Source organism: Olea europaea, chromosome 18 (assembly GCF_002742605.1).
Source record: "Olea europaea var. sylvestris chromosome 18, O_europaea_v1, whole genome shotgun sequence".
NCBI lineage: Eukaryota > Viridiplantae > Streptophyta > Magnoliopsida > Lamiales > Oleaceae > Olea > Olea europaea.
This window is the reverse complement of record NC_036254.1, coordinates 624812-649499: the sequence shown is the minus strand read 5'-3', so window position 1 is coordinate 649499 and position 24688 is coordinate 624812. Positions and strand designations below refer to the sequence as shown.

At 34.2% G+C, this 24688-nt stretch overlaps 4 protein-coding genes across 5 annotated transcripts; 1 reads left to right on the top strand and 3 right to left on the bottom strand.

Annotated features, from left to right (window-relative positions):
* Positions 1-8750: 8750 nt before the first annotated feature.
* On the bottom strand, positions 8751-10639 carry LOC111367055 (30S ribosomal protein S10, chloroplastic-like). The gene is made up of 3 exons (XM_022987746.1): positions 10342-10639; positions 10194-10244; positions 8751-9282 (listed from the first exon to the last, which is right to left on the bottom strand). The coding sequence occupies exons 1-3, from the start codon at positions 10543-10545 to the stop codon at positions 8971-8973; spliced, it is 567 nt and encodes a 188-aa protein (XP_022843514.1). The 5' UTR covers positions 10546-10639; the 3' UTR covers positions 8751-8970.
* Positions 10640-12884: 2245 nt separating this feature from the next.
* On the top strand, positions 12885-14852 carry LOC111366427 (pectinesterase QRT1). Its single transcript, XM_022987190.1, has 5 exons — positions 12885-13372; positions 13675-13870; positions 13951-14154; positions 14243-14475; positions 14560-14852. Exons 1-5 carry the CDS (start codon positions 13083-13085, stop codon positions 14705-14707), a joined length of 1071 nt encoding a protein of 356 aa, XP_022842958.1. The 5' UTR covers positions 12885-13082; the 3' UTR covers positions 14708-14852.
* Positions 14853-15279: 427 nt separating this feature from the next.
* Positions 15280-17324, bottom strand: LOC111367054 (zinc transporter 11-like). The gene is made up of 3 exons (XM_022987745.1): positions 16672-17324; positions 16023-16078; positions 15280-15929 (listed from the first exon to the last, which is right to left on the bottom strand). The coding sequence occupies exons 1-3, from the start codon at positions 17138-17140 to the stop codon at positions 15402-15404; spliced, it is 1053 nt and encodes a 350-aa protein (XP_022843513.1). The 5' UTR covers positions 17141-17324; the 3' UTR covers positions 15280-15401.
* A 1139-nt stretch (positions 17325-18463) lies between these two features.
* Positions 18464-24522, bottom strand: LOC111367053 (mitochondrial import inner membrane translocase subunit TIM50-like). Of its 2 annotated transcripts, XM_022987743.1 has the most exons (10): positions 23363-24522; positions 22779-22815; positions 22535-22596; positions 22298-22411; positions 21945-22049; positions 21768-21866; positions 20319-20475; positions 20108-20210; positions 18950-19036; positions 18464-18750 (listed from the first exon to the last, which is right to left on the bottom strand). In XM_022987743.1, the coding sequence occupies exons 2-9, from the start codon at positions 22783-22785 to the stop codon at positions 18991-18993; spliced, it is 693 nt and encodes a 230-aa protein (XP_022843511.1). In that variant the 5' UTR covers positions 22786-22815; positions 23363-24522; the 3' UTR covers positions 18464-18750; positions 18950-18990. The 2 variants fall into 2 exon arrangements, with proteins under 2 accessions (XP_022843511.1, XP_022843510.1); XM_022987742.1 differs by lacking the exon at positions 18464-18750 and having other exon boundaries at positions 18765-19036; positions 23363-24521.
* Positions 24523-24688: the final 166 nt, after the last annotated feature.

Below are 24688 nucleotides of genomic sequence, written 5' to 3'. Positions count from 1 at the left end.
TGAGCAGATCTGTGGAACCAGATTGGTACCCTTCGAAATAAACTGCAGATCTGGTGAAATCTATACCTTGTCCAAATTTAAATATTTACTGAATCTTGATTAGGGTTAAGTTAAGGATTTCTTTGAACCCCCTTAATTTTCCTTTGTCTAGGGTTCCATGCGAGAACCCTAGAATCTGAGGGAATTAAGGAACGGTGAAGAAATCCATTAGGGCATAATTTTTTATGTACTGCTATTTATGTTAATTTCTGCATATTTTAAATTTGGTGTATAGGAATTCACAATACTAGTCAACAATCTACAGTTGACATTATTCAATTATTTTTTTGTGTATGCACTCACATTTTACATAATTAGGCAAGAAATTGTTTTATTTGTTATTGCAAGAATAAATTGTCAAGTAAGAAGTTTACTGAGTGTGAACTGCTTTATGCAATATATTTTTGTTGTGCTCTGCATAAACTGTGACAATTTTTTGGGGAATTAAATCTTGCCTAACTCATCTAAAATACTATAGTGCTATACTTGAACAATATGTCCACTAAAACTGATATTCAACATTGGGATGACAAAGGGGATTTTACTCTCTAGAGCCAAAAAATGAAAGCCCTCTTAATGCAATTAAAATGTGTTAAAGCAATTGATGAATCTTGGCCAGAAACTTTGTCAGAAGTTAGAAAAACTGAGCAAGATGAATTGGCATGGAGTACAATATTTCTTCATGTATCTGACTCTGTGATTAGAAAGATAGAAACTACTACTACTGCTGTTGAGTTGTGGACAACTTTAGAAAAACAATATGTTTCTAAGTCTCTCCCAAATAAGTGCTTCCTCTAGAAACAATCCTTCAGTCATAAATTTGACCCTACTGCAGACCTAGAAGAAAATATGGACAGGTTTAATAAAATCACACAAGATTTAACCAATTGTGGGGAAAAGATCTCTGATGACCGGAAAGTAGTTGGTCTTCTAAATGCCTTGGGGGATAAGTATAAAGACATTAAGAATGCCTTAGAATATGGTAGGAGTGACTTAACTGTTGAAATCATTCATGACTCACTCAAGACTAGAGATCTAGAACTTAAATCTGAACATAAAGTTGCCTTAAATGTTGAAAAATCAATGTCCAATCCAAAAATTCCCATAAAAGGTTTAAATAACTTTAGTCAAGCTAACTACAATAGAGATAAAAATTCCACTAAGAAGAAATGGAGAAATAATAAAGGAAAGGACAAGAAGCTAAACAAAGGAAAGACTAACAATAGAAAATGCTATTACTGCGATAAAACTGGTCATTTGATAAAAGACTACTCAAAAAGGCTAAGGACCTAGGAAATGGCTCTAAGCAAGAAAATGGCACTTCAGCCATTGCTACTTCCTATGAAAGGGAAGAAGATGCTGATATTGGGGTAGCTTATGTGCACTCATTAGAGAAATCTGAATATGACTGGGTTCTAGATTCAGAGTGCTCCTTTCACATGAGCCCTAATATTAAATGGTTTACTAATTACACAAACTTTAGTGGTGGATGTGTAAAATTGGGAAATAATGATTCCTGTCAAGTAAAAGGAATTGGAAACATTGTTTTAAAATTGAAAAATGGTCAACACCTAAGGCTAAATCATACTAGATATGTGCCAGCACTTAGAAGGAATCTTATATCCCCTGGGGTCTTAGATGATGAAGGGTATCAAATTGAAATTAAGGGTGGCTTTACAAAATTAAATAGAAATCAGTCACTTATATTCAAATCACCCAAAATAAATGGTATCTATATCCTAAATCCTGATGATGTCATTCAGAATACTGCTGTGAATTTGATGACACAATTAGATAATTCTGATCTATGGCACAAAAGACTAGGTCATCTTAGTGAGAAAGGTCTAAAGACACTTTCAAAAGCTGGTGTGTTTGGGAATGACAGTGTTCAGAAGTTAACCTTATGTGAACATTGTATTATGGGAAAACAGAATAGAATGCCTTTTAATCATGGCACTCATAAGTCTCAAAATATACTTGAATACATTCATAGTGACTTATGGGGCCCTGCACCTGTGTCCACTGCATCTGGATATAGATATTACCTCCTTACTGTTGATGACTACTCTAGGAAACTTTGGATCTACCTACTAAAATCAAAATCAGACACCTTTTTAGTCTTTAAGGAGTGGAAAACCTTAGTAGAAAATCAAACAAGTAGGAAAATCAAAGTTTTAAGTACTGACAATGGTTTAGAGTTCTGCAATACTGAATTTAATCAGTACTACAGTACTAATGGCATACTAAGACATAGGACTGTCACCTATACTCCTCAGCAAAACGGTGTAGCTGAGAGAATGAATAGAACCATTCTTGAGAGAACTAGGTGCATGCTGATTAGTTCAGGATTACCAAAAAATTTTTGGGGGGAAGCAGTAAAAACTGCTTGCTATCTGATAAATCTGTGTCCTTCCACTTCATTAAATAACAAGATACCACAACAAATATGGTCAGGATCTGTTCCAGACTATTCTCACCTAAAAACCTTTGGGTGTGCAGCCTATGCACAACAAATTGACTCAAAACTTGACCCAAGATCTTTGAAATGTGTTTTCTTAGGATATGGGGAAAGGGTAAAAGGCTATAGACTCTGGCTGAAGGAAGCCAAAGGATTTAAAGTAATCATAAGTAGGTCTGTGATTTTTAATGAAGATGTTTTCCCATGTCTTGGTGACTATAATGAAGACAAAATTACAGATAATGATTTTGTTATAACTGAAATAAATTTTGAAAGCCAAAATTCCTTTGAACAAATACATATTGAGGTGGAGACACCTCAGGTTGAGATCCAGTAAGACACTAATAATGAGAATGTAGATAATTCTCAAGAATTAGAACCTGCACATGACCTGCAGGACTATCAGTTAGCCAGAGATAGAGAGAGAAGAACTATTAGACCTCCTTCTAGGTACTAGTTTGCAGACTATGTGTCTGACCAGGTAGATAAAGAATTCTTAGATAAGGAACCTGAATGCTATGAAGAGGCTATCACCTCTAAAGACTCTGCTAAATGGGTTGCAGCAATGCAAGAAGAGATGAGTTCTCTGTATAAAAATAAAACCTGGAACTTAGTGGAAAAACCTAAAAACTGCAAACTAATTGATTGTAAATGGGTTTACAAAATAAAAGAAGGAGAATATACTTCAAATGACAAAAGATATAAAGCAAGGCTGGTTGCTAAAGGTTTTACACAGAGAGAGGGCATTGACTACACTGAAATATTTTGTCCTATAGTGAAGTACACTTCAATTAGGATACTTCTTGCCCTTGTTGCTCAATTTGACTTAGAACTTGAACAATTAGATGTAAAAATCGCTTTTCTGTATGGGTCTTTAGATGAAATCATATACATGACACAACCAAAAGGCTTTGTAGTTAAAAATAAAGAACACTTAGTGTGCTTATTAAGTAAGTCCTTATATGGCCTAAAACAGGCCCCAAGACAATGGTATAAAAGGTTTGATCTTTTTATACAAGGACTTAAGTTCCGAAAATCTGAATATGATTCCTGTTTTTATTTCAAAAGAAATGAGAGATCTGAATTCTTTTATCTACTTTTGTATGTGGATGATATGCTCCTAGTTGGTAATGACCTTGATGCATTAAACTCTATAAAAGAAAAATTGAAGTCTGAATTCGAGATGAAAGACTTAGGACCTGCAAGGAAGATTTTAGGAATGGAAATAAAAAGGGATAGATAAAATGGAAAAAAAAATTTAACTCAAAAAGGGTACATTGAAAAGGTAATTAGACGCTTTTCATTGCATGATGCCAAACCTGTTAGTTTACCTCTATCTGCAAATATTAAATTGTCTATTGATCAATCACCTAAAAATGAAATTGAATTTAAAAGAATGTTACACGTACCATATGCTAATGCAGTTGGATCTGTAATGTACATCATGGTATGTTCTAGACCTGACATAGCCTATGATATGAGTGTTTTGAGTAGATTTACGAGCAACCCAGGCGAACTTCACTGGGAAGTCGTGAAAAACTTAATGAAATACTTAAAGGGCAATGAAATACTTAAAGGGCACACAAAATTTAGGACTTATGTTTAAAACTAATAAAAATGGTTTAAGTTTGAAAAGCTATGTAGACTCAGATTTTGCTAGAAATTCTGACAATAGAAAGTCAACTACTGCATTTTTCTATGTGATAAATGATACATGTATTAGTTGGAAAGCTCAACTACAGAAACTTGTGGCCCTATCCTCTACTGAAGCAGAGTATATTGCTGCCACAGAAGCAGTAAAAGAATAAATCTGGTTAATGGGTTTGTTAAATGAATTAGATGCTATAAGAAATAAGGTGGAGTTTTGTTCTGATAATCAGAATGCAATTTTCTTGAATAGAAATCCTGTTTTTCATGGTAGAACAAAACATATAGATGTTAAGTTTCATTTTATAAGGGATATTGAAGAAAATGGTGATATAAAATTGGTTAAAATTTCTACCAAGGTCAAGCCTGCAGATTTAGGTACAAAGGTAATACCTATCAGTAAATTTTTTGATTCTTTGAAACTTCGGAATCTTGAAGTTTACTAATTTTTATTTTTTGTTAACAGGTAATAAAGAGCAAATGAAAAACGGTTTATAATCGAATCCACTAAACTAGCTTCAAAATTCCAGCAAGGTGGAGATTGTAAGGATTTTAGCTGCTGAAATCTTTGAGCCCAATTGATATTCTGCATGACCCGGCCCAATGATTTTAACAAACATTTACTGAAGCTTCTAGACTTGACAAAGTCGTATTTTCTGAAAATGCAATTTTAGATCCAAAATGCGTCATCTGCTGGATCTCCTATGCGTGGCATAATTGTGACCGTTGGATTGGTCTATGGAAGACGCCTCATATAACTAGGGTTTGAGATATTTTGTTCAACCCTAACTTTTCATTTTCTTGACTGCCGTTCTTCCTCTCCGAACTCTCCATTTTTTTGTGGGTTTACTTTGTTGTTTTTGTGTGAAATCCTTTTAAGGAATTGTTAAGATTTATCTTTGTGTGAGATCCGTGTATAGAATCTTAGGGCCTCTTTGTGATTAGGAGAAACGGCAGTGTATTCTCATATGTTTGTAACTTGGTTTTGCCCAATATGGGTATCTTGATAGTGGATTCGAGCTTAATCCGTATGGATGCTCAACGGGGATGTAGGCGTTAGTTGGTTGCTGAACCTCGGAGCCTTTGGCCGAAAATTCTTTGTGTTGTTTTTATAATTTTACTGCACTTTTGGGTTTTGTATTTTATTGAATAAAAGATTTGAACAACTGGGACTAACATATATGAGACCGAGAACGAAATTGGTCGAAATACAACCAAGTGAAAGTCTTATCTGCTGATCAGAAAATGATTATTTCCCTTTCCATTTGATACATTTATAATTTGTTCAACATATTTGCATCTAAAATTTTCTAGCCGTAGAAAGGTTTGTCATTTCCTTTTTTCATTTTTTTTTTTTGAATTCGATAAATTTAGTTTTTGAACTTTTTTCGATATGGAATGTTCTGATTATTCTGTTTCTCGATTTTTTAGATTATGACAGAGAATTGGAGTAGCAAGATGGGGAACAATATTTATTTTGATATTGGAGTTTGAAAATGGAATTTGTATTAATAGTTGTTTCATTTTTGAGGTTGCATTGTTAGATTTGCTTTTGTTATTTAATCGAATATGTGAGTTTTAATTTTATTTATTTTTTTGGAATTTAGTAGTTTGCTCTTGAATTTTGGCTAATATTTTGTTGAAATTTTTATTTGTTTGTTTGCTATGAGCATTAAAAAAATTATCAAACGTATCATTTCAATTAAAAATTATGACTTCTTTCTATTTAGTTGCTTTTCTCCTTATCTTTTGATTTATAAGTTTCTTTGCATCCACTTGCTACGAACAAAAAAAAACTTTTATGGGAAGTAAAGCTGCTGATATGAAATTTCATTATACCAACGAAAGTATTCCTCTTTTCTATTTGTTGTACTTCTCTGTCTCCTCGCTCTCGCCTTATTTTAATTTTTACAGGTTCCCTGTTTTATGGACGTTCAGTATTCATGTTGACCTTTTTAAGATATGAATAGATTAGTTTCAAATCATCATAATATTTACCTGTAAAAGAAGGAAATGAGTACTTGTAGTTTTTAATTTATGATTACATTTTTGGTAAAGAGAAAATGACATTTTGGTGATTCTTTGATCGAGTTGAGTCGTACCCATTTATGTTGTAATCTCCAAGAATTTGTTAATTTTACTTGTCACATATGTTGACGTGGTAGGTGTAATAACAATGGTAGCCACTGTTGCAAATTTTACCTTTCGAGCAATAGCTTCTTCAGCTGTCAACCTTGTCAAGCACTATGTTTTGTGCTAATAAGGCCAGTGTCAAAGAACACTTATAGGAAGATAAATAGAGCAATGGCAGAGCTATCGTGTCTCGAGTTCATTTGGCTGGTTGTAGGTGGGCTAGATTTAAGGTGAGGAAATCTAAGCTTGCTATTGCATTTGATATTACATCATTTGTTGATTGCAAAGCTCTCTTTTTTTTTTTTTTATGTATTTTCAAATCTTTGTAGTCTTCAGTCTCTATTATGTTATGAAGAACAGATTTGTAATTGAAAGTCAGGATCATAGTAAATGTAATTCTAAATACCCAATATCTTAAATGAAGTTAGTTATTTCTATTAAGAATGATAATATAGTTATTGATTCTCCTTGGAAATTTCAATCACTAAATATGGAAATTGTTGGAAATACACATGTTTCTACTGGTGATCGAGATGGGAAGTAGTTTTGCAGTTGCCATAGCAGCAGCAGCGGGTGAAGTATCTGGTTTCAATTTGGTGTGGATCCAAACCTGGATCTTGAACTTGCTCCCGCATTTCAAGTTTCAATGGAAAAGGAGACGGCAAGGCAAGAAACAGCTATTAAGAAGGTTGCAAAAGAAGCTGAAAAGTGGAACGACTAAACCTGAAAATGAAACAAAAGACCTAATGATTAAAGTCTCTTTTACACTTCATGCCTTTGATTTTCTAAGTTTTATTTGTTTGCGACAGTGACAAGACTATAATTGGCAGCGAGTGTCATTGTTGAAAATGATTTTCCATATGTCAAAATTTTAAGTGATTTTCACATGTTGATGCAGAGCATTTATATTTGTTTTCATTATTTCCTCTCATATTCTTATTCTTTTATGTGTTTTTTTATTTTAATTTGATTCTTTGTTAGATATCTGCTGAATCGATTATTGGGTTTGGTGAACGAAGTAAATGTACTCAGCTTGTCGAGGTTCTGCCTTTTGTCCTAACTCTGAACTGCTTAATATGTTTAGTACAATTCAAGTTAAGTACATAATTTTCCTCCATTTTTGAAAGAACGTATTGCTTGTTATTATCTTAAAATATTTATATAAACAGTTATAGATAGAATTAACTAAGCCTTATCTTCAATAAACTTGATGTCAAGTACATGAATCATGCCTGTTTAAATAAATCCTTGATTAGTGCTCCTTGGGTAGACCTTCATTTTCTTTTCTATCATTCTATTTTTGTTGTACATGTTCTTAAAATTTTGTAGAATCTTTAACTCCATATATATATATATATATATATATATTGTTACATTAAAGTAAATGTGAATGAAAATTGTATGCTATATGAATAGGGTTCAGCTATGTCGTTAATTGACAATCGTTCTAATTTAAAAATAACAAGATATTTAATTAATATTTTATACCATTTATTATTCTTCAAAGTTGTCTACATTTTCAAAAATTTCAAATACTTTTTCTAAATTCTACACATTCCACACTAACAATAACATAATAAATACAATACTTGTGCAACGCGCGAGACGAAGACTAGAATATATATAACTTGACACAACAGTTTACATCCACATGAGTTGACAGATTTTAGAACATTGGTTTTCACAACATCTTTTTCAATCAATTATTAAACATAGGGGTGTCAATCAAGGTGTACAAGTAGTTTAATCCCTATTTCTATTAGAATTGTCCTACATCACACCCCATACCAGTATACTACACAGGCCAACTTGAAAAATGCTACTCTCAATAGAAGACTCATTTCTTGGAATCCCCTAACTTTAAAAAATGGGCTGCCATAAATGTCAGTCTCAAAGGAGGGTCATCTGTAACACTTTTTATTTATTTTATTATTATTTTTACAGTAAATGTGTAATATATTGATCAAAAAGTGTTACAAATAATATGCTATGTCATCTGTAACACTTTAATTATATGAAAGGCGATTTATAAGGACTTTCCACAACCTACCCTTACAATCTGGTCTTAATCACAAAATAGTGAATGGTTGATAAATCCATTACTAGGATATGTAGTCATGTTCGACAACCCCAGACGATGTCACATAGACCCTAAGCATTTGTTTGTGGTGAGATGTATCCAAAACCATCCTTATACATGAATATCTAAGTTAAAACTGTCCTAACAATTCTTCTGGTTATTTTGAAGATGACTTGAAGAGTTCATATTGTTTTGGCTGTACTAAGAAATTACAGCTGATATAGTGGCTCAAAATACCCTTGTCCTGATGTTCTCAAGGGCTTGCTCCCATACTTTGGTCATGGAATAGATGAAATAAATTAAACTGATAAGGAAATTTGGGAGTTGAAAAGAGGAATTGCCCAAAGTTTCAACAGTAAAACACACGTCACAAGTGAGGGAACAAATACCCAATTAAAGACAATATTGTAGACCATAGACCAATCGACAGAATAGTTAGTTACTTGCAAAGGCAGAATAATATCTATGGAAAGTAAAATAACGCGACAGTTTTTAACTATTGTACAGAAAATTACATCAGACTAAGTATTTGCCTGAATTCAGATTTGAGTCTCACTCCCTAGGCTAGAGGAATTGAAGGTTACCAGATAAAGCAGGGAATTAGTACTATCGTTCAAAGCTTGACCTCAACATCGACGCCAGCAGGAAGATCGAGCTGCATCAGTGAGTCTATTGTTTGGGCAGTTGGATAAAGAATGTCAATAAGGCGCTGATGAGTTCTAATTTCGAAATGGAACCTGGCATCTTTGTGCACATGCGGAGATTTGAGAACACAATATATTCTCTTCTTGGTTGGTAATGGTACCGGACCCATGGTCTTTGCATTGGTTGTCTTTGCAGCATCCATAATCTGTTTGCAAGAGTCTTCTATCAGGGGTACCCAGTAAGACCGCAGTTTTATTCTAATCTTCTGCTTAGGCGCCATCTGAGAACCAAAATGTCCTTTGGCAGATTATTCAAGTTGAAGCATATAAGAATAGAAAGGAAAAGGATTTGACTTTAACTAAGAAAGAAAATTTCTCAAATTGAACAACAGGTTCGGTATTGTTTGTTACCAAAAGAAGGGATCAGCGTTTGTCAGCAAGAGCAAGATATCCAAGGTTAAAGAAGTGAATATAAAACTCTGCTAAATGTTTCTTCAGGCTACTCAATTAACATTGTGGTCATATATATATACTTAGTAAACAGGTCGACTTATTGAGTTAGCAATTAGTAAAGACTAACAGGCCATTTGACGAGCATTTTAAAAAGTCAAAAGCCACTTCCGAGACTAAAAAGCTGTTTTTGAACCTGTTTGGATAATTTTTTAAAAGTGCTTTGCTTTGTCTGACTAGAAGATCTTTTAGAAGAAACTGGCCTAATGTAGCTCCAAACGACCCTAATTAAAGTTCACATAGTCACTTCTTTGTTTTCCTTGGGATGCCAATGCCACTAAATTTATTGAAAAAGTGACAGTAAATCCGTAAGAGACTTTTAAATATCAGAAAGATATGAAAGGTTCTTCCAGGATGAAATATAAAAACTCATCTGGAAACCAATTCCTATACCAGACAATTCTTTTGCCCTAAATACTGATCCATTCAGTACCCAATACAAACTTATTAAGGCAAAAACATCTACATCCATGAAGAGTACTCAATTGAAGCTCTTTCATTGCACAACTCCATTATATTTCTACTGGTCTACCTTATATTAATTATGATAAAGTAGATAATTGCAGGAGAAATACTATTAATATGCTATGTCACACAAGAACCAATTTATCCTACTACTGTAATTTAAGCAAAATCAATATTATTATAGAAAAACAGAAGCTACTAAGAAAAGAGAAGTTACTTTATCAGAATCTGCACCAACACTCAGCGTTGAAGCGGCAGGAGCCTCATCCTAAGAACCCACGAAACCCAAAAAAGAAAATTCTTTCAATAATATGAAAAAAGGGTATTTATTATATCAAAATATAAAGTCGACAAATAAAACAAACCTCAGAAGCAGCATTGGACTCAATAACTTCAGGAACAGCGAAAATTCTGGAAGAGGAACCTCGAGAGATTTTCAGGGCATGTAACTTTAAGGAATTTGAGGAAGGCGAAGAAAGCACAAACAATTGGGGTCTGCCATTACAAATGGAGGAATTGGGTAAATGCAAAAATGGTGCCGACGGTGAGGATAATGAAACTGAAGCCATTCTCACTCTAAAGTCTTGAGTTCTGGTCTGGGATGAGAGAGTGAGAAAGCTCTCGAAATTTTCTCAGATTTATCCAGAAGTCATCGAGGGTGTAAATGATAATAATGCCTTTCTTTTGGACCTTTTTTTGCTTTACAAACATACAATTAAATTGCATGTCAAGTCCTCCATTTTTAAATTTAATGGTACTTTGGTTTCCCAAAATTTAAGTATACAAAAAAGAATGTATATACGAGATTAAAATTCGAAAATAAAATCTTCCCCACCCGTTTTACATTTTCAAAATAGCATTTCGGTAGACAATCCCCCCTTTTTTCCTTGTAAAATAGTGTTTATGTGATAATGCAATGAATAAAGAATAATGTTATTTGTAAGTCAAATAATAAATTACGCATAATGAGGTATGAAAAAGACAATAAAATAAATTTTATTTTTTAAAAAAATTTTAGTTGAAAAACTCTAATCCAATCATATCTTACCATATCATTATATAAATCATCATGCACTTGTAGCACAATCGATGAATAAATGGTTATTATTGTAAACACAGCTTATAAACAATAATCTATATCACAACAACGATGTTAGCGTCACATTCTCCTTAAAATAAATCATATGTGAGTCGTACTTACAATCCTACAAATGCAAGGTAGAAAACAGGGATGTCACGTGTCGACAAGCAATTGGACATTTTGAAAAAAATTAAAAACACGTCTAATAAAAAAAAATCCAAATCAATCTGTTGCTTCTTATCTTTAACCCTGTCCAAAGAGTTTAATTGTAAATAATATTATTCTTTTACTTTTGTGTCACATGACCCACATTCATCACCACCTTCTTCTTGTCTCCTTCGCTCACGGTCTAGCTATTCATAATAATAATAATTGAAGATGGCAAAGATTGCACCTAAAATAAATTATCAAGAAGTTAAGAACAAAAATAGAGAGCAAAGGTTAGATAGAGAGCGTGTTAGACTCCACACGGACAATTACTCATTGTTGGAGAGACAGCTAGTGCAAAAAGAGGTACCGTGCGACGACAGTTTACTTCGTTAGTTTATCTTATGTGTATTCTCGATTAATTCAAAACAAAGACAATTTGAAGAAAGCTTTTTAACTTTGAAAATCTGATGCATTGCAAATTGCTCGTTTATTATTGATTAACAAAAGCAGTAAATTATAATTGCTGGTACATGAGGCAAACATCAGAAAGTTTGACAAGAGTTCAAATACCATCTACCTTCTATTATAGTTTTAAGTAAGAAAAATCTAATTGACAGGAATAAACATTTAAAAGCTGAGAAATTATAATACGAATTTACAAATAGCATAATTCTTTTACAACTGAAATAAACTTTTACAGTTAAATGCGCTATTTCTAGTGCCCGCACCATGAGGTTTGTGTTAGCGATCCACCAACTCTTCGATGTATTGGCAATCCTCCATGTGTGAACCTTGGTTCGACGAATCCTACAAAATTCCAATTCAGGCACTCGCAACATTGGAGGGGCTGTCTACATCGTGATGCTCCACTTAGGGTCGATTTCAGTCTGATTCAACTTCCTACACTGCACATCATGCGGCCAAAGGGATTGACAGCTACGATCCTTGTGGTGCTCTCTCACCTTGTATTGGACAAGCGAAGGAAAGAAAAAATCACTCTCTAAATTCTAATCAAATCTATGCTTATTTGTCTTTTTGACACTCGATTCTCTAAATTTCGCATACTGACAGTTGACTTGATTGTCAAAGTACTAAAGGTCGTGACTCCTTTATTTGATCTGGTTATCTTGGTTCCTAAATGTTTATGTTTAAACTTGCAGGGAACATATAAGTAGGTATGGATATGACAAAGATTTGTTGACAGCAATGGTGCACATTTTTTGAGGTCAATCGCTTTCATAATTTTCCATTCTTTCTTCACATTTTTTGTGTGAGGTTGTATGTTAACTCGATGATATATCTCGATAATACATGCTCAATAGTTATATATAATTCTCCATTTCTTGCTCGACTAGTTCAAATGAGTCAAATTTGACATGACTCTACATTTCTCTAGCTAAAAATAAATAAAAATCTTAATCAAATTTGCAGGTTAAAAATGTGATTAATGTTAGTTAATAAGGCCAGCTAAAGAGTCTAGAAATAAGTATAACCGTTAAATACCTCTTGGAATTTCGTAACTACTCCTCAACAGTGAACCTTTTCTCTTCAAAAAACTCCCTCCATTAATTAATTAAATCCTCCTCTTTATTGGCATAGATTTCGTGACTTAACTTTTCCTCTTTCAAAATACTAATCTCTTTGCGTCTCATTCTCACTCCATCTTTGTATCCCATTACTTCTTTTCTAACCTAATATTTTCGAAACGTTCAACTGCAATATAAACTGCAAGAAACATAAGAGCTTAGTCATAACACTTACGCTCCTATATTTATTGCTTTCACCTATTTCTTACTCAACCACCTCCTCCAACTCCAAGAATTCTTCTGTCTTGAACCTTTTAGCAAAACAAAAACATAAAAACTCCTTTTCGCAATGAATTTATTAAATTTCAGTGCTTGGTTTCTGGGTTTTTTGGTTTTATGTGATGGGCTTCGAGCGATTTTAGCGGAGTTAAACAACAATGCAAAGAATTGTATTACATGGGATGACATGGAAGTGGATGATTACATATTGCATATAAGAGATGAAGGGAATGGGAGTAAGGTTATTGTGGTTGACAAAAATGGCCGGGGAAATTCTTTAACAGTTCAAGGTGCAGTTGATATGGTGCCGGAAAATAATGCAGATAGAGTGAAAATTTACATTCTTCCTGGAGTTTACAGGTCCGTGTTTATAAGTCATTTTTTGAAAATTTCTCTTTTTTTTATTTTTTTTTGTACACCAAGAAAATATTTTTCATGCATGCAGTTGTGCAATATTTATTTTCGTAGGGGTTCTAGGATTAGGGACGTGGGTATTGAGGAAGTTACGTATATGTTGTGGGCTTTTCCTGTCACTTTTTAAGGTTTAAATAACTGACAATCTTTTACATATTTTGGACAAAATACTATGAAATTTGAACAATATAACCCAGAAAAGGGAAATCCTAAGTAATTTTGTTCTTAATTTTCAATTCGTCATGCAGTGAAAAGGTGTACATTCCAGCCTCTAAGCCGTATATTTCCTTCATTGGAGATCAGAATCGAGTATCTGAAACTGTTATAACCTGGCACGACAAGGCTTCTGATCGCGATAAATATGGATCTGTACTAGGGACTTTTAATTCAGCCACTGCCGCAATAGAATCTGATTACTTTGTTGCAACAGGGCTCACTTTTGAGGTATTATTTGCAGGAAATTAGGTTTCTTCAACATCATTATAATATTCAAATTTCAAAATCTGAATGTTTGTTTATGGCAGAATACAGTGATTGCAGTGCCTGGAGGAGTTGGATACCAAGCTGTTGCCTTGAGAATTGCCGGCGACAAAGCTATGTTTTACAATGTTAAATTTCTGGGATCACAGGATACACTTTTGGATCAAACTGGATCACACTACTTTTACCAGTGCTTCATCCAAGGATCAACAGATTTCATTTTTGGCAATGCAAAATCTCTCTATCAGGTTTATATATTGAATCATTTTCATTATTGCTTACTTTTCAAATTAATTCCTTCTTCTGAGTCGACTTTGATAACAATGAATTGAACAGGAGTGTACTCTTCATGTTCTAGAGGATGGATATGCAGTAGCAGCTCAACACAGGAACTCTCCTAATGATGATACAGGCTTTTCTTTCTTGAATTGTACAGTTGAGGGAAAAGGAAGAACTTTCTTGGGTAGAGCTTGGGGGGATTATTCGCGAGTTATATATTCGTACTGTGAATTTGATGCCATTGTAAGACCAGAAGGATGGAATGACTGGAGGAAACAATATAGAGACAAGTATTAGAAATCTCTCATCTAATCTTTTTTACATAGAGAAAAAATTACAGATTCCTAATATGTAAATGTATCTTGTGCTTGCAGTACCGTGTTATTTGGAGAATACGAGTGCAGAGGCCATGGAGCAGATAGAAGACAAAGAGTGCCGTGGTCTAAAGCTCTGAATTACATGGAAGCAAAGCCATTTTTGGGCACGCAATTCATAGGCGGAGAGCAATGGCTGAGACTATAGTTGTGCAATTTATTTTTTTTACCAGTCTATAAGGCTCATCCTGTATTTTTCAGTAGTTTTCATTATCAGATTAGTTTTGAATCAACTTTGGATCATTCAGTGCTAGGACTGTACTCGAAATGAAAATAACTTTATAAGACTTTGTAGCAACTTTGGATTATCAAGATTTCACGTTCCACTGCCCAAAAACCAGAAGGTTATAAGACTCGAAATGAAAATAACTTTGGCAGAAAGAACTGAGATATAATTTGATCACTAATGGAAACGTAAAGGTTACTGATACTTGTTCAGACAGAGAAAGCATAAGGTCACACCTTCAAATCCCCAAGTAGCAAAATACATTGGAACCATCCAAATCCTGTACCTATCTTTATTTACAGCTAGCCTCGAACAATTATAAAATCTATCTCAGTTCCAACTGTGTAAGGAACAAGGTGCTTCAATTTTGTTAATATTTGGTCACAACTTCTATGGTTCTGCTTCATAACTATGCTCGGAAGTCTCAAGTACCATGCCTCGCCAACTTTATTATCATTGTGTCATCGTCGTTATAAGAACTTTCTATAACATTATGATTGTTAATTCTTGTTTTTAGCTTAGCCAAACAAGGGCTTAAGTATCCCAAATTACAATGTACTTAAGTAAAAAAACATAAGCGGTAGTACAAATTCTTGTCGTAAAAATGCAGCATTAACTAAGTATCCCAAATCATTACAACGGCAATCACCCCGACACCCAACAACACAGCCAGAAACTTATGGTGTCGCTTAACGACTGAAACTGGTTTTTGAGGCTTATAACCATTGGACAGTAAATGGTTAATGGATACGTAGATGAAAACCCCACAAGCTAGACCCATTGATACAGCGTAAATCCAGTCTGCTACAGCACCCTGTGTAGTTTCATCTATTATAATTCCAATGGCAACACCGATTGGACTTGATATGGCGAATGCAAAAGCATAAGCTACACAAGATAAGAGGGGGCGATCTGGAATCATCCTAAGAAGAGCTATTCCCATAGCAATTGCAGCGAATATCTTGTGGAGACAGACGGTCCAGAGGGCTCGCCAGGCATCTGCTCTTGTCTTGGCTACTCCAATCGCAATGCCCTCAAACACGGAATGAAAGCACAGTGCAACAATTAACAAGATGCTGTCCCCGAGTGAAGTAGCATTCGTGAGGGAATGTTTAGCAAGATTTTCTTCGGCGTCAGTCTCAATCTAATAGAGAAAGCAGGAAAAAAATGTAATCAAAATTCACTATGAACACCAAGGCTTTATTGAGGAATATGTGTGATCTCTCGGCTATCTCACCTGCAAATGCGACTGTGAAGGTACTCCGTTAATGGAGCCTTTTTCATCGTTAGAACCTGCAGTGACGAAGAAAAATAGATAGAACATATGTACTCAAGAGATGCATTGCTCTCACTCAAGCTTGATACGTAATTATGATTTTCTTGAAAGGAAAACATGAGAAATATTAACTAGCCAACAATCTTGACGTAAAGCATAAATTTCACGATGTGGAACACTTTCTGTTACCTCAAAAGCGAATCAAATTTTTCTCTCATCGCATAGGTATGCGGTATGTTTGTTGAGGAAATGAAATATTAACCTACCAAATAGTATTAAAGAAGAAAAATAGACAGAACATCTGTACTCTAAGAGATGCATTGCTCTTACTCAAGCTTGATACGTAATTATGATTTTGTTGAAAGGCAAACATGAAAAATATTAATTATCCAAACATGTTCAAAACAACTTCTTAGTCACAAAATCAGCTTTTAACTTTTCAAAAGCCCTACTAGACGGTCTTAATAGTATTGAGACTATACAATTCCTTACAACTTGCACTTCAGTAAATTACAAAATCCTAAATTTAAGAAATTTCTTTGATTTCTTCCATGAATCCGACGCATATATATCTACAGAAACAACGTAAGCAGCAGAAAAAATCACATACCTTGGATTTCAGTGTGATTATTAGCAGAAATATTCTTCTGTTTCCCACAAACATAAGAAATAACACAATCAGCCAACATAGTTAACAAATATCCAGCACTCGCCAACATAAATGCAAATGGGTATTCTTTTTCCGTCAAGTCCCCAAATGTCTCATTAGAATCACTCAGGAAATGCATCAAAGCAGTCCCCAAGAAAACCCCACCGGCGAATTGGGTCCCAGTAACCAAAAAACCATCGTTCCACTTCATGAAGTAAGGTGAAATCCCCCCGACAAAAGTCCCAACAAACACCAGTATCAGGCACCATATTTTCACCAGAATAAGAGACCGAGATCTCAGGTTCGGTTTATCCAACGAGCCGGAGCCGGAGCCGGAGCCCGAGTCCGAGTCAGAATCTCCGCCGTGCGCGGAGGCGGAGACAACAAGGAGTAGCAGAGTGAAGAAGAGAATCAGAATATAGCGAGCCATTTATTTAGGGGCTTGAACATACACTACTCTGTCTCTCTTATGAATTATGGGGAGACTACTCTGCGCACAGTCAGTGCGGGTAAAACAATAGAGGAAGTGTGTGTTCTGTGGGCAGCGGGTTAGTGAGAGAAACTAAGCAGATGGAAATTTCTCCATGTGAAAGAACGTACGATTTTGGAAGTGACATTTTATTAACCAATGATAACGTTAACGTTTATGGTTTGTTAATTCTGTGTGGTCCAAATTCTATATTAGGTTATATTACCACCTTAATTTTTATTTAATACACCATATTTTAATTGTAGTTAATTTTTGTTCACTATAACAACTATTTCCTTAACTTTTTTCATCGAATTCTTATCAAACTTTCATTAATTAGTACATCTCGTATTTGATGATGATTTATATCAAAATATTTTTATCATACTTTGAAAATGAGGGAAAAGTATTTTTTGGAACTTTTTATATATTTATTTTTTCATCATATTTTATTATTTCATCATATTCAAAATATGATGAAAAAATAAGTTGTTTCGTCATTTCAATGGACTTTTGAACATAAAACTGTAATCAAATACAAAATATGTTAACCAATGAAAAATTTGAGGATAAAAATGACATGAAAACCCATTAGAGATATAAGTGCAATAATAAACAAAGATTAAGAATTTCAAATGCAATTAAAACATGGTGCAAAAAATAAAAGTTATAATCTGAATATAATTACTCTTACTATGGCCCCGTTTCGTACACATTAATGTAAAAATGAAAATGAAAAATATAACCGTTACGAACTCCACACAAAAGATAGAAAATCAAATATGGTGACTTGATGTGATAAATAACGATCATATTTTTCATTTAAATGGACAAATAATGAAAAACAAACGAGGGCTATATATCATTTGTTTTAACAAATAAGACTTTTATAGCCCCTATTTGTACCAGTTTTTTTAAATTTTTCATTTTTCATCAAACTAACTTTTNATTTGTTTTAACAAATAAGACTTTTATAGCCCCTATTTGTACCAGTTTTTTTAAATTTTTCATTTTTCATCAAACTAACTTTTAAGCACATACTTTCGTGAAGTACACAACTTTTCAATTACATATTTGATCAAATTTTATCAAAATCTCCTTGAAGAATTGTTTTCTTTAACTAAACCAAACAAAGTCATTGTTATATAATTTGGCCCATCAACCAAACGGTCAGAATCTACAATTCTCGACGATAAAATGTTTTTATAGATTTTGATAAAAACTTAGCTAATTTACGGGTGAAAGTCGATAAAAGCTTTGCCTACATAGTCAAGAAAGTGCCAATCTAGATAACATTCTTTTCCGATTCGTTCAAATTAGAATCTTTACAATGAGTCGAGCAAAACGAATGAAGAACTTATCTCATGGAATAATCTTAAATGAATAAAGAAGAGGTATATTTATGTGGTCTCACTATACAAAATGTGTGACTCCGACTGGTGAAAGCCATCCCACTCACGAAGATTCTCTCTTCTTCCCCTACAAACCTTATGAAGTGTCCATTTCGTTACACAAATGCCTGGGTCCCTCCTATTAGACATGCTTCAAGCAGTATCAGAAGTTTCTATTGCCTGTAACAGTTTTATCTTAATTAAAAATATTATAAATAAATCAGAACTACAGATTATGTCGTCCAAAACAAAACTTCAAATCATCACCACAACATCTTCAAAGATGTGATATTAATTGAATTCAATCAAGGCAAAAGAACAAAAAAATGGCAGTTATTTTATGAAATTCATAATCCACCCTCTCTTCATTTAAACGAACCAATTTTCCAAAATTTCTGTTCATCTGATTCCATGCAATTCTTATTGTCGCCACAAAAGACCACGCTGCTTTTGATCTTGCATTCGCCTGCACCATTGATGAGAGTAAATTGGCACAGTATTTTATTTCAGAATATATTTGGAATATCATCACGCTAAATCAATACGTAACACAACAATGAAATAATTCACATTTTCAATCCTTCCATTCAAACTGTATTAACATGGGAAAGATCTTACGCTATTGGAAATCCTAAAACTGCCGACCTTTTACTTCCCGAGCTACACGTGAGAAGTCACAAAGTTTAAAGAGACACCACTAGGATTCTAATTACGGGATATAGGAATATCTAAAGTGCTCAAACTTTGAGACACTCTTCAAATTGCTTTGGAGCATCCTACATGACTTTTCAGAATCCAGCTGCAAACTAAATAATTAATTCTTAAGTCACTAATTGAAAATACCTTATGAGGCCAATGCCTTGGCTAAGTGGTAAGAGCGAAGCCTTACCATTTCGCTCTTAGCAGGTTATTGACTTGGGTTCAAACCTCTTTGGAAGCAAGGGGGAAATTCCAAAAGATAAAAATATACCACCTTACTGATAGTATTCAATTTTGGAAAATAAACATTGGTTCTGGGAGGGGAGACAAGTCGGACTCAAATTTAAAGAGCAGTAATGTGAGAAACTCAAATATGTTCCTAATTGGAACAGGGCATCATGAGTTTAACAATTAGAATGATGGTTTGAAATGAACACCAATATGAAAATGCAATACTCCCAAGAAAAAGTGGGTCATCAGAAGCAAAGAGGAGATATATTTTTCTTCATCACAGGAAATTTTCGCATCACAATCGATATTTAATCGTCCAACATCACCCTTCTTCAAACAAGCTTATTTTAATCGAGATGGCCAACAAAGTATCTGATTAGCACTCGTAAATACACTACCCAACAGACATGAAAAGTATGGCAACGCCAAAAACAAATTTCAAGACAGACCATCCCCAAAAAAATGGATTCTGGAACAAATCCAGAAGCATTGTAATTAGCTCTTGTTGTCCAAAGTTGAGCAGCTCCTAGAGATGGAAATACTGAATCCAGATGGCAGGCAACAGAGAAATAGTTTATTAATGTGATGATAAATTAAAGACACTGACCTTCGATGCTCTTTGGATCGTTCTATGAACTCTTTTGAAATATCGAGTCCTTGATAAGAAGCTAAAACAGTTCGAACATCAGCTGGTCTGTGTTTAGCAATATCTGCACTCAAACAATGAATACCAAAAATTTTAGTAGGAATGACTAATTAGAAACTAGATTTCACTTGTTTAAATTAATCTTGTACAACTGTACAAGTAGAATACTTACATTCAAGGAAGGGAATAAGATCTAAAAGTGCAGTGTCTTCTACTTCGCCTTGCCACGGTTTTATTGAAACGCAGTTTTCTGATTGAAGGGTACCTTCTAGAGCATGAGCACTAATATAAAGAACCTTTTTGGGATCTCTATTCAGCATCGAGAGGTCCTGCATTAGGAATAATGCATTGAATACGAAATATGATCATCTCATACAACTACAGCTGCCAGGATGCAACATATAGCAGCATGACTGAAGACGTAAAAAAGGCCTGTTTAACCTGTGAACCGGCAGGAAAAGTCCTGATAGTACTGCTCATAGGCTAGTCCAAAAATAGACCAGCATCCATCCATGGGTCTGATCAGATTGGCAAAGCCTGGCAGACTGGATGGATCACAGCCTACCCTGGCCCATGTTGATGATCAGTGAAAGCTTCTTGGAAGGAGCAATTTCTCAACATATAAAAACATTGCAGACATTATCCTTCACTTCCAAATCAATAAGTATTCTTCCTCACAATTTGCAAGCGATGTCCACAATTTTATACTTCTATAATCACTTGCAGGCTTTGTTTAGAATTATATATTGGTATATTTCCACAGTTTTGATCTCCAAGAATCAAGAAAACTTCTTAATCTACAAAAAGAAGAAGTATCTTGCGTACCTCACAGACTATATTGGTTGTCTTGTAATATTTCTCATTATATTTAGATGTAATCTATGCAATAAATTTTATATTTACGAGTAAAAAATGTTCATCTTTTTCCTGGTTCGACCCGTCCTACATCTCAGTAAGTTTTAAACGGCATTCACATTACTTAAATAATAAAGAACAACATTTACAGAAAGTATTTCCTTCTGCCAAATTTACTTGCATCCACAAGCAAATGTACAAAGAAGCACAAGCATCTAATATTAGGCAATTCTTTGAAAATGAGCAGAATAAACGAGTAATTACTTGCTAACTCTATAAACAAATGTATACATTTAGACCCATAAGTGGTACAAATCATATAAAGTTTCTAGACAGATTTTTTTATTTTTTTTAATACCAAATTAGTGCAAACGATATAGAAATTTGATAGTAGTTCAAACAGAAAACAACGGTAGGATCATTACAATACATTATTGGTGAAATACTAATTATATTGTTTAAAAGTAGATGTTAAAATTTAATCAAAGATATAGTTTTCTGGAAAGCAACTAGTAGTGATGCCAGACAAATTTTAGAAGCTGAAGAAGTTATGCTTCCTGTTTCTTCCTGATTCCTTTATTTGGGATGAAATGGATCATTTACATTGTATTTGTATTTATTTGCTTAGTAAGCCATGAATTTATCCCTCTGATTTGGCGAATAAGTTACAATTTTCAGAATTTTCTTTCAAAACATGATGTGTGTTATAAAATATATGCACGACATAGTAAATAAGACTTTCTGAGAAGCAACAGGGTCGACCTACCCTAAAGTGTTTGCCATGAACATATCTTGTTGCTACACGTGAAAGTCTATACCGGATAAAGTTCTTTGGATCCAATCTGTTAACCACCTGATCAACTTCCTGCAAGTTCAATGTCAGACAGTTTAGCAAATACAATAAGTTAAGAAACTAACAAATTTCTATAAGGGAAAATCATACCATAATCTGTTGGTCAGAAAAAACTATGATTTCATAAAACTGAGCTAAATGCTCCAGAAAGGCATCTACACCTGGTCTTTTAAATGTTCTCCATCCTCGCTCTCGCTTCAAAAGGAGGAATATGAAGAATAAGAAAAATTCACGAGTTCCAATCAATTCAAATTTGTACAATGCAACAAACCAAAAACAGAGCATATTGTATTTTAGAAAGAAGAGAGGTTATGAATGGAGAATAACTATTTGCTAAAATACTGATGCATGAAAGCATATACGCCAAAATATGAAATTGGAAAAAAAATTCACCGTCTTGACAACTTAAACTAAACAAGTTAGATGAATCATGGAAGTCATACCTTCCAATCAGAATATATCAATGTCTCATTTAAATCTAGAACAATGGTGAAAACATTCTGCTCCAAGGGGTGCATATCAGGCAGAAGCTTGTCTGAATTTGGTTCTGTAAAACCCTATGATGAAGCAAAAAGATACTGAATAAATTTTGACAAGGATATTTAACAAATAAAAGAAAAAGGATTCATTGAAATTGTGAAAGTGAAAGTAATGGGTAAAAGAAGTAAAGAAGCACTTACTCGAACATGTTCTTCAGTTAACCTTCTCAAGTCAATGTAAAGGTCAACCAACTTAGCAGGAACTGCGTTAATGTAAGAAACAGATAAAGTTTATTATTTAAAAGATGACAAATAATCTTACAGCGATTAACTGTCAAATAATCATAACTCATATAAAAGTGGCAATGGAGAAGTTTTAAAACCTTCACCCAGCTAATTGGTACACAGAAGAAAAAATGACAACGTAAGGAAAAAAGAATCCCACCTGCCATTGCAGCAGAGCTTAAATAAGCTTGAAATTTCTGCATAATTTGCAAGAGAAAGTTGTTAATCCTTGTTGCTTTCAAACAAGACTACAGCTAAGAGAATGTATGCTTCTGGACTTAACAGAACTTCCAAAATAATTAGAACCAAGAGAGACAGTTAAAGCGAACACTCACAAAAATGCAGTTTACGATAAAACAAATATAGCAGAGTGATGCACCTATTGACTATGTCAGCAAATTTATCATGACAGCACAATTTTTTTATGGAAGGAATGATATGAAAGAGTTCTCACATCCCCGTTAATCCTTGTTGCTTTCAAACAAGACTACAGCTAAGAGAATGTATGCTTCTGGACTTAACAGAACTTCCAAAATAATTAGAATCAAGAGAGACAGTTAAAGCGAACACTCACAAAAATGCAGTTTACGATAAAACAAATATAGCAGAGTGATGCACCTATTGACTATGTCAGCAAATTTATCATGACAGCACAATTTTTTTATGGAAGGTCCTCCTCCATGATGCTCTCATGTTGACTACTACACACACACAAAACAAGTACCGGAGTGTTGTCTGACTCACATCAAAAGAAGACGAGGCATTTCCAATGGGGTGATTTGCAGATGCTCGGAAGGCCTTTGTCTTATGATCAATTTCATCCAACGAGTATGCTGCAAATAAGGGAATGTCACATTTTTCAACTTTTTACTGGAAAGTTGAGTTAACAATAGCAGGCAAATAACTTAAAAATCATTTTAGACAATTTCAGAACACGGCACACTTACTTATGATAGCACACGAATATAAAAAGAAAAAGGAAAATATGGTAGCACACAAATATAAAAAGAAAATGAAATACACAGCGACATGCGTGCACACACAGAATAATGATTTTTTAAGCACCGGTGCCTAGCTTATATTAAACACCAGTGACATGACAGAACAATTAATTAGTGAATCATTAAATTCATGAGACGTATCATTAACTTATTCACCAATTAATGATGTACTATGTCACCAGTGCTTAGAAGATCATTTCTATATACCACCACATGCAGTTGGATTGAAGCGAAAAATAGGTACTCAAATGGAAGACGAAAGGATAATGCCACATGCACAAACTTGAATTAAGAATTTTTGCCGTATTTTATAAGCTGAAGGAACACCCACAATCGAAAATTTGCATCTCATATAGAATAGAGCACTAATTGTCAATGAGAGGGCTCACGAAACAAGTAGTCTTTCCACTCAAAAAGAAATGTCCTCTTTAAAACACCATTCTACAAAATGTAATACTGCAACAATCATTCGTATGCATAGACGTCAGATGAGACACACTTCTGATTAATGATGCTAATTACAGTTGTTAAGCCTCTTCAACCAGGCCCACACTCCCCATCATTGGTTGAGGTGGGAACATGCCGAGGTGATTAATCACTTCATCTAATGTGCCTTGGGGGCCAACCTTTTGAGGTCAAAGTTAAGGTGCCACGTCTGCTATGAAGATGTCCAAAGCGACTAGCCTCTTAACTGATAGAGAGCATCTTTCAATGCCGCTTCTTTCAAGGAAATCTTTTGGACATATCTTATAATTGATTGATGTGAAGTCTTCACAACATACGTCTAAAGGTCAAGTCCTAAGTCTACTTTTCAGAAAACATAAATTACCGCAATTAAATGCTCGTCATCCTATGATTTAAACCTAGGAAGAGATGCCTCGATCACTAGATAAAGCCACCTCCCTCACCACCGGAGAAGGCCTCGGAAAGCAAGTAGGTCCAGTTCCGTTGGCCACAACGGAGGTAGAAAAATCCAATAGTAGCATTTTTCCACTGTTTCAATACACTCGTTCTAGTTGTCCCCAGGTGGTCAACAACTGTATATCAATTAATATACATCTATACAGAA

What these genes read in the sequence shown, in the direction of transcription:
- LOC111367054 (XM_022987745.1), bottom strand. Translation starts at nt 17,140, where the DNA reads ATGGCTCGCTATATTCTGATTCTCTTCTTCACTCTGCTACTCCTTGTT. An exon ending in TAATCACACTGAAATCCAAG is followed by an intron (nt 16,079 to 16,671) that starts GTATGTGATTTT and finishes TCGTCACTGCAG; the next exon opens with GTTCTAACGATGAAAAAGGC. An exon ending in CTTCACAGTCGCATTTGCAG is followed by an intron (nt 15,930 to 16,022) that starts GTGAGATAGCCG and finishes TTTCTCTATTAG; the next exon opens with ATTGAGACTGACGCCGAAGA.
- LOC111367053 (XM_022987743.1), bottom strand. An exon ending in TAACTGAAGAACATGTTCGA is followed by an intron (nt 22,412 to 22,534) that starts GTAAGTGCTTCT and finishes GCTTCATCATAG; the next exon opens with GGTTTTACAGAACCAAATTC. An exon ending in TCTTATTCCCTTCCTTGAAT is followed by an intron (nt 20,211 to 20,318) that starts GTAAGTATTCTA and finishes GTTTGAGTGCAG; the next exon opens with ATATTGCTAAACACAGACCA.
- LOC111367055 (XM_022987746.1), bottom strand. Translation starts at nt 10,545, where the DNA reads ATGGCTTCAGTTTCATTATCCTCACCGTCGGCACCATTTTTGCATTTA. An exon ending in AGTCCAATGCTGCTTCTGAG is followed by an intron (nt 10,245 to 10,341) that starts GTTTGTTTTATT and finishes GTGGGTTCTTAG; the next exon opens with GATGAGGCTCCTGCCGCTTC. An exon ending in TTGGTGCAGATTCTGATAAA is followed by an intron (nt 9,283 to 10,193) that starts GTAACTTCTCTT and finishes TTTGGTTCTCAG; the next exon opens with ATGGCGCCTAAGCAGAAGAT.
- LOC111366427 (XM_022987190.1), top strand. Translation starts at nt 13,083, where the DNA reads ATGAATTTATTAAATTTCAGTGCTTGGTTTCTGGGTTTTTTGGTTTTA. An exon ending in CAACAGGGCTCACTTTTGAG is followed by an intron (nt 13,871 to 13,950) that starts GTATTATTTGCA and finishes TGTTTATGGCAG; the next exon opens with AATACAGTGATTGCAGTGCC. An exon ending in AGGAAACAATATAGAGACAA is followed by an intron (nt 14,476 to 14,559) that starts GTATTAGAAATC and finishes TTGTGCTTGCAG; the next exon opens with TACCGTGTTATTTGGAGAAT.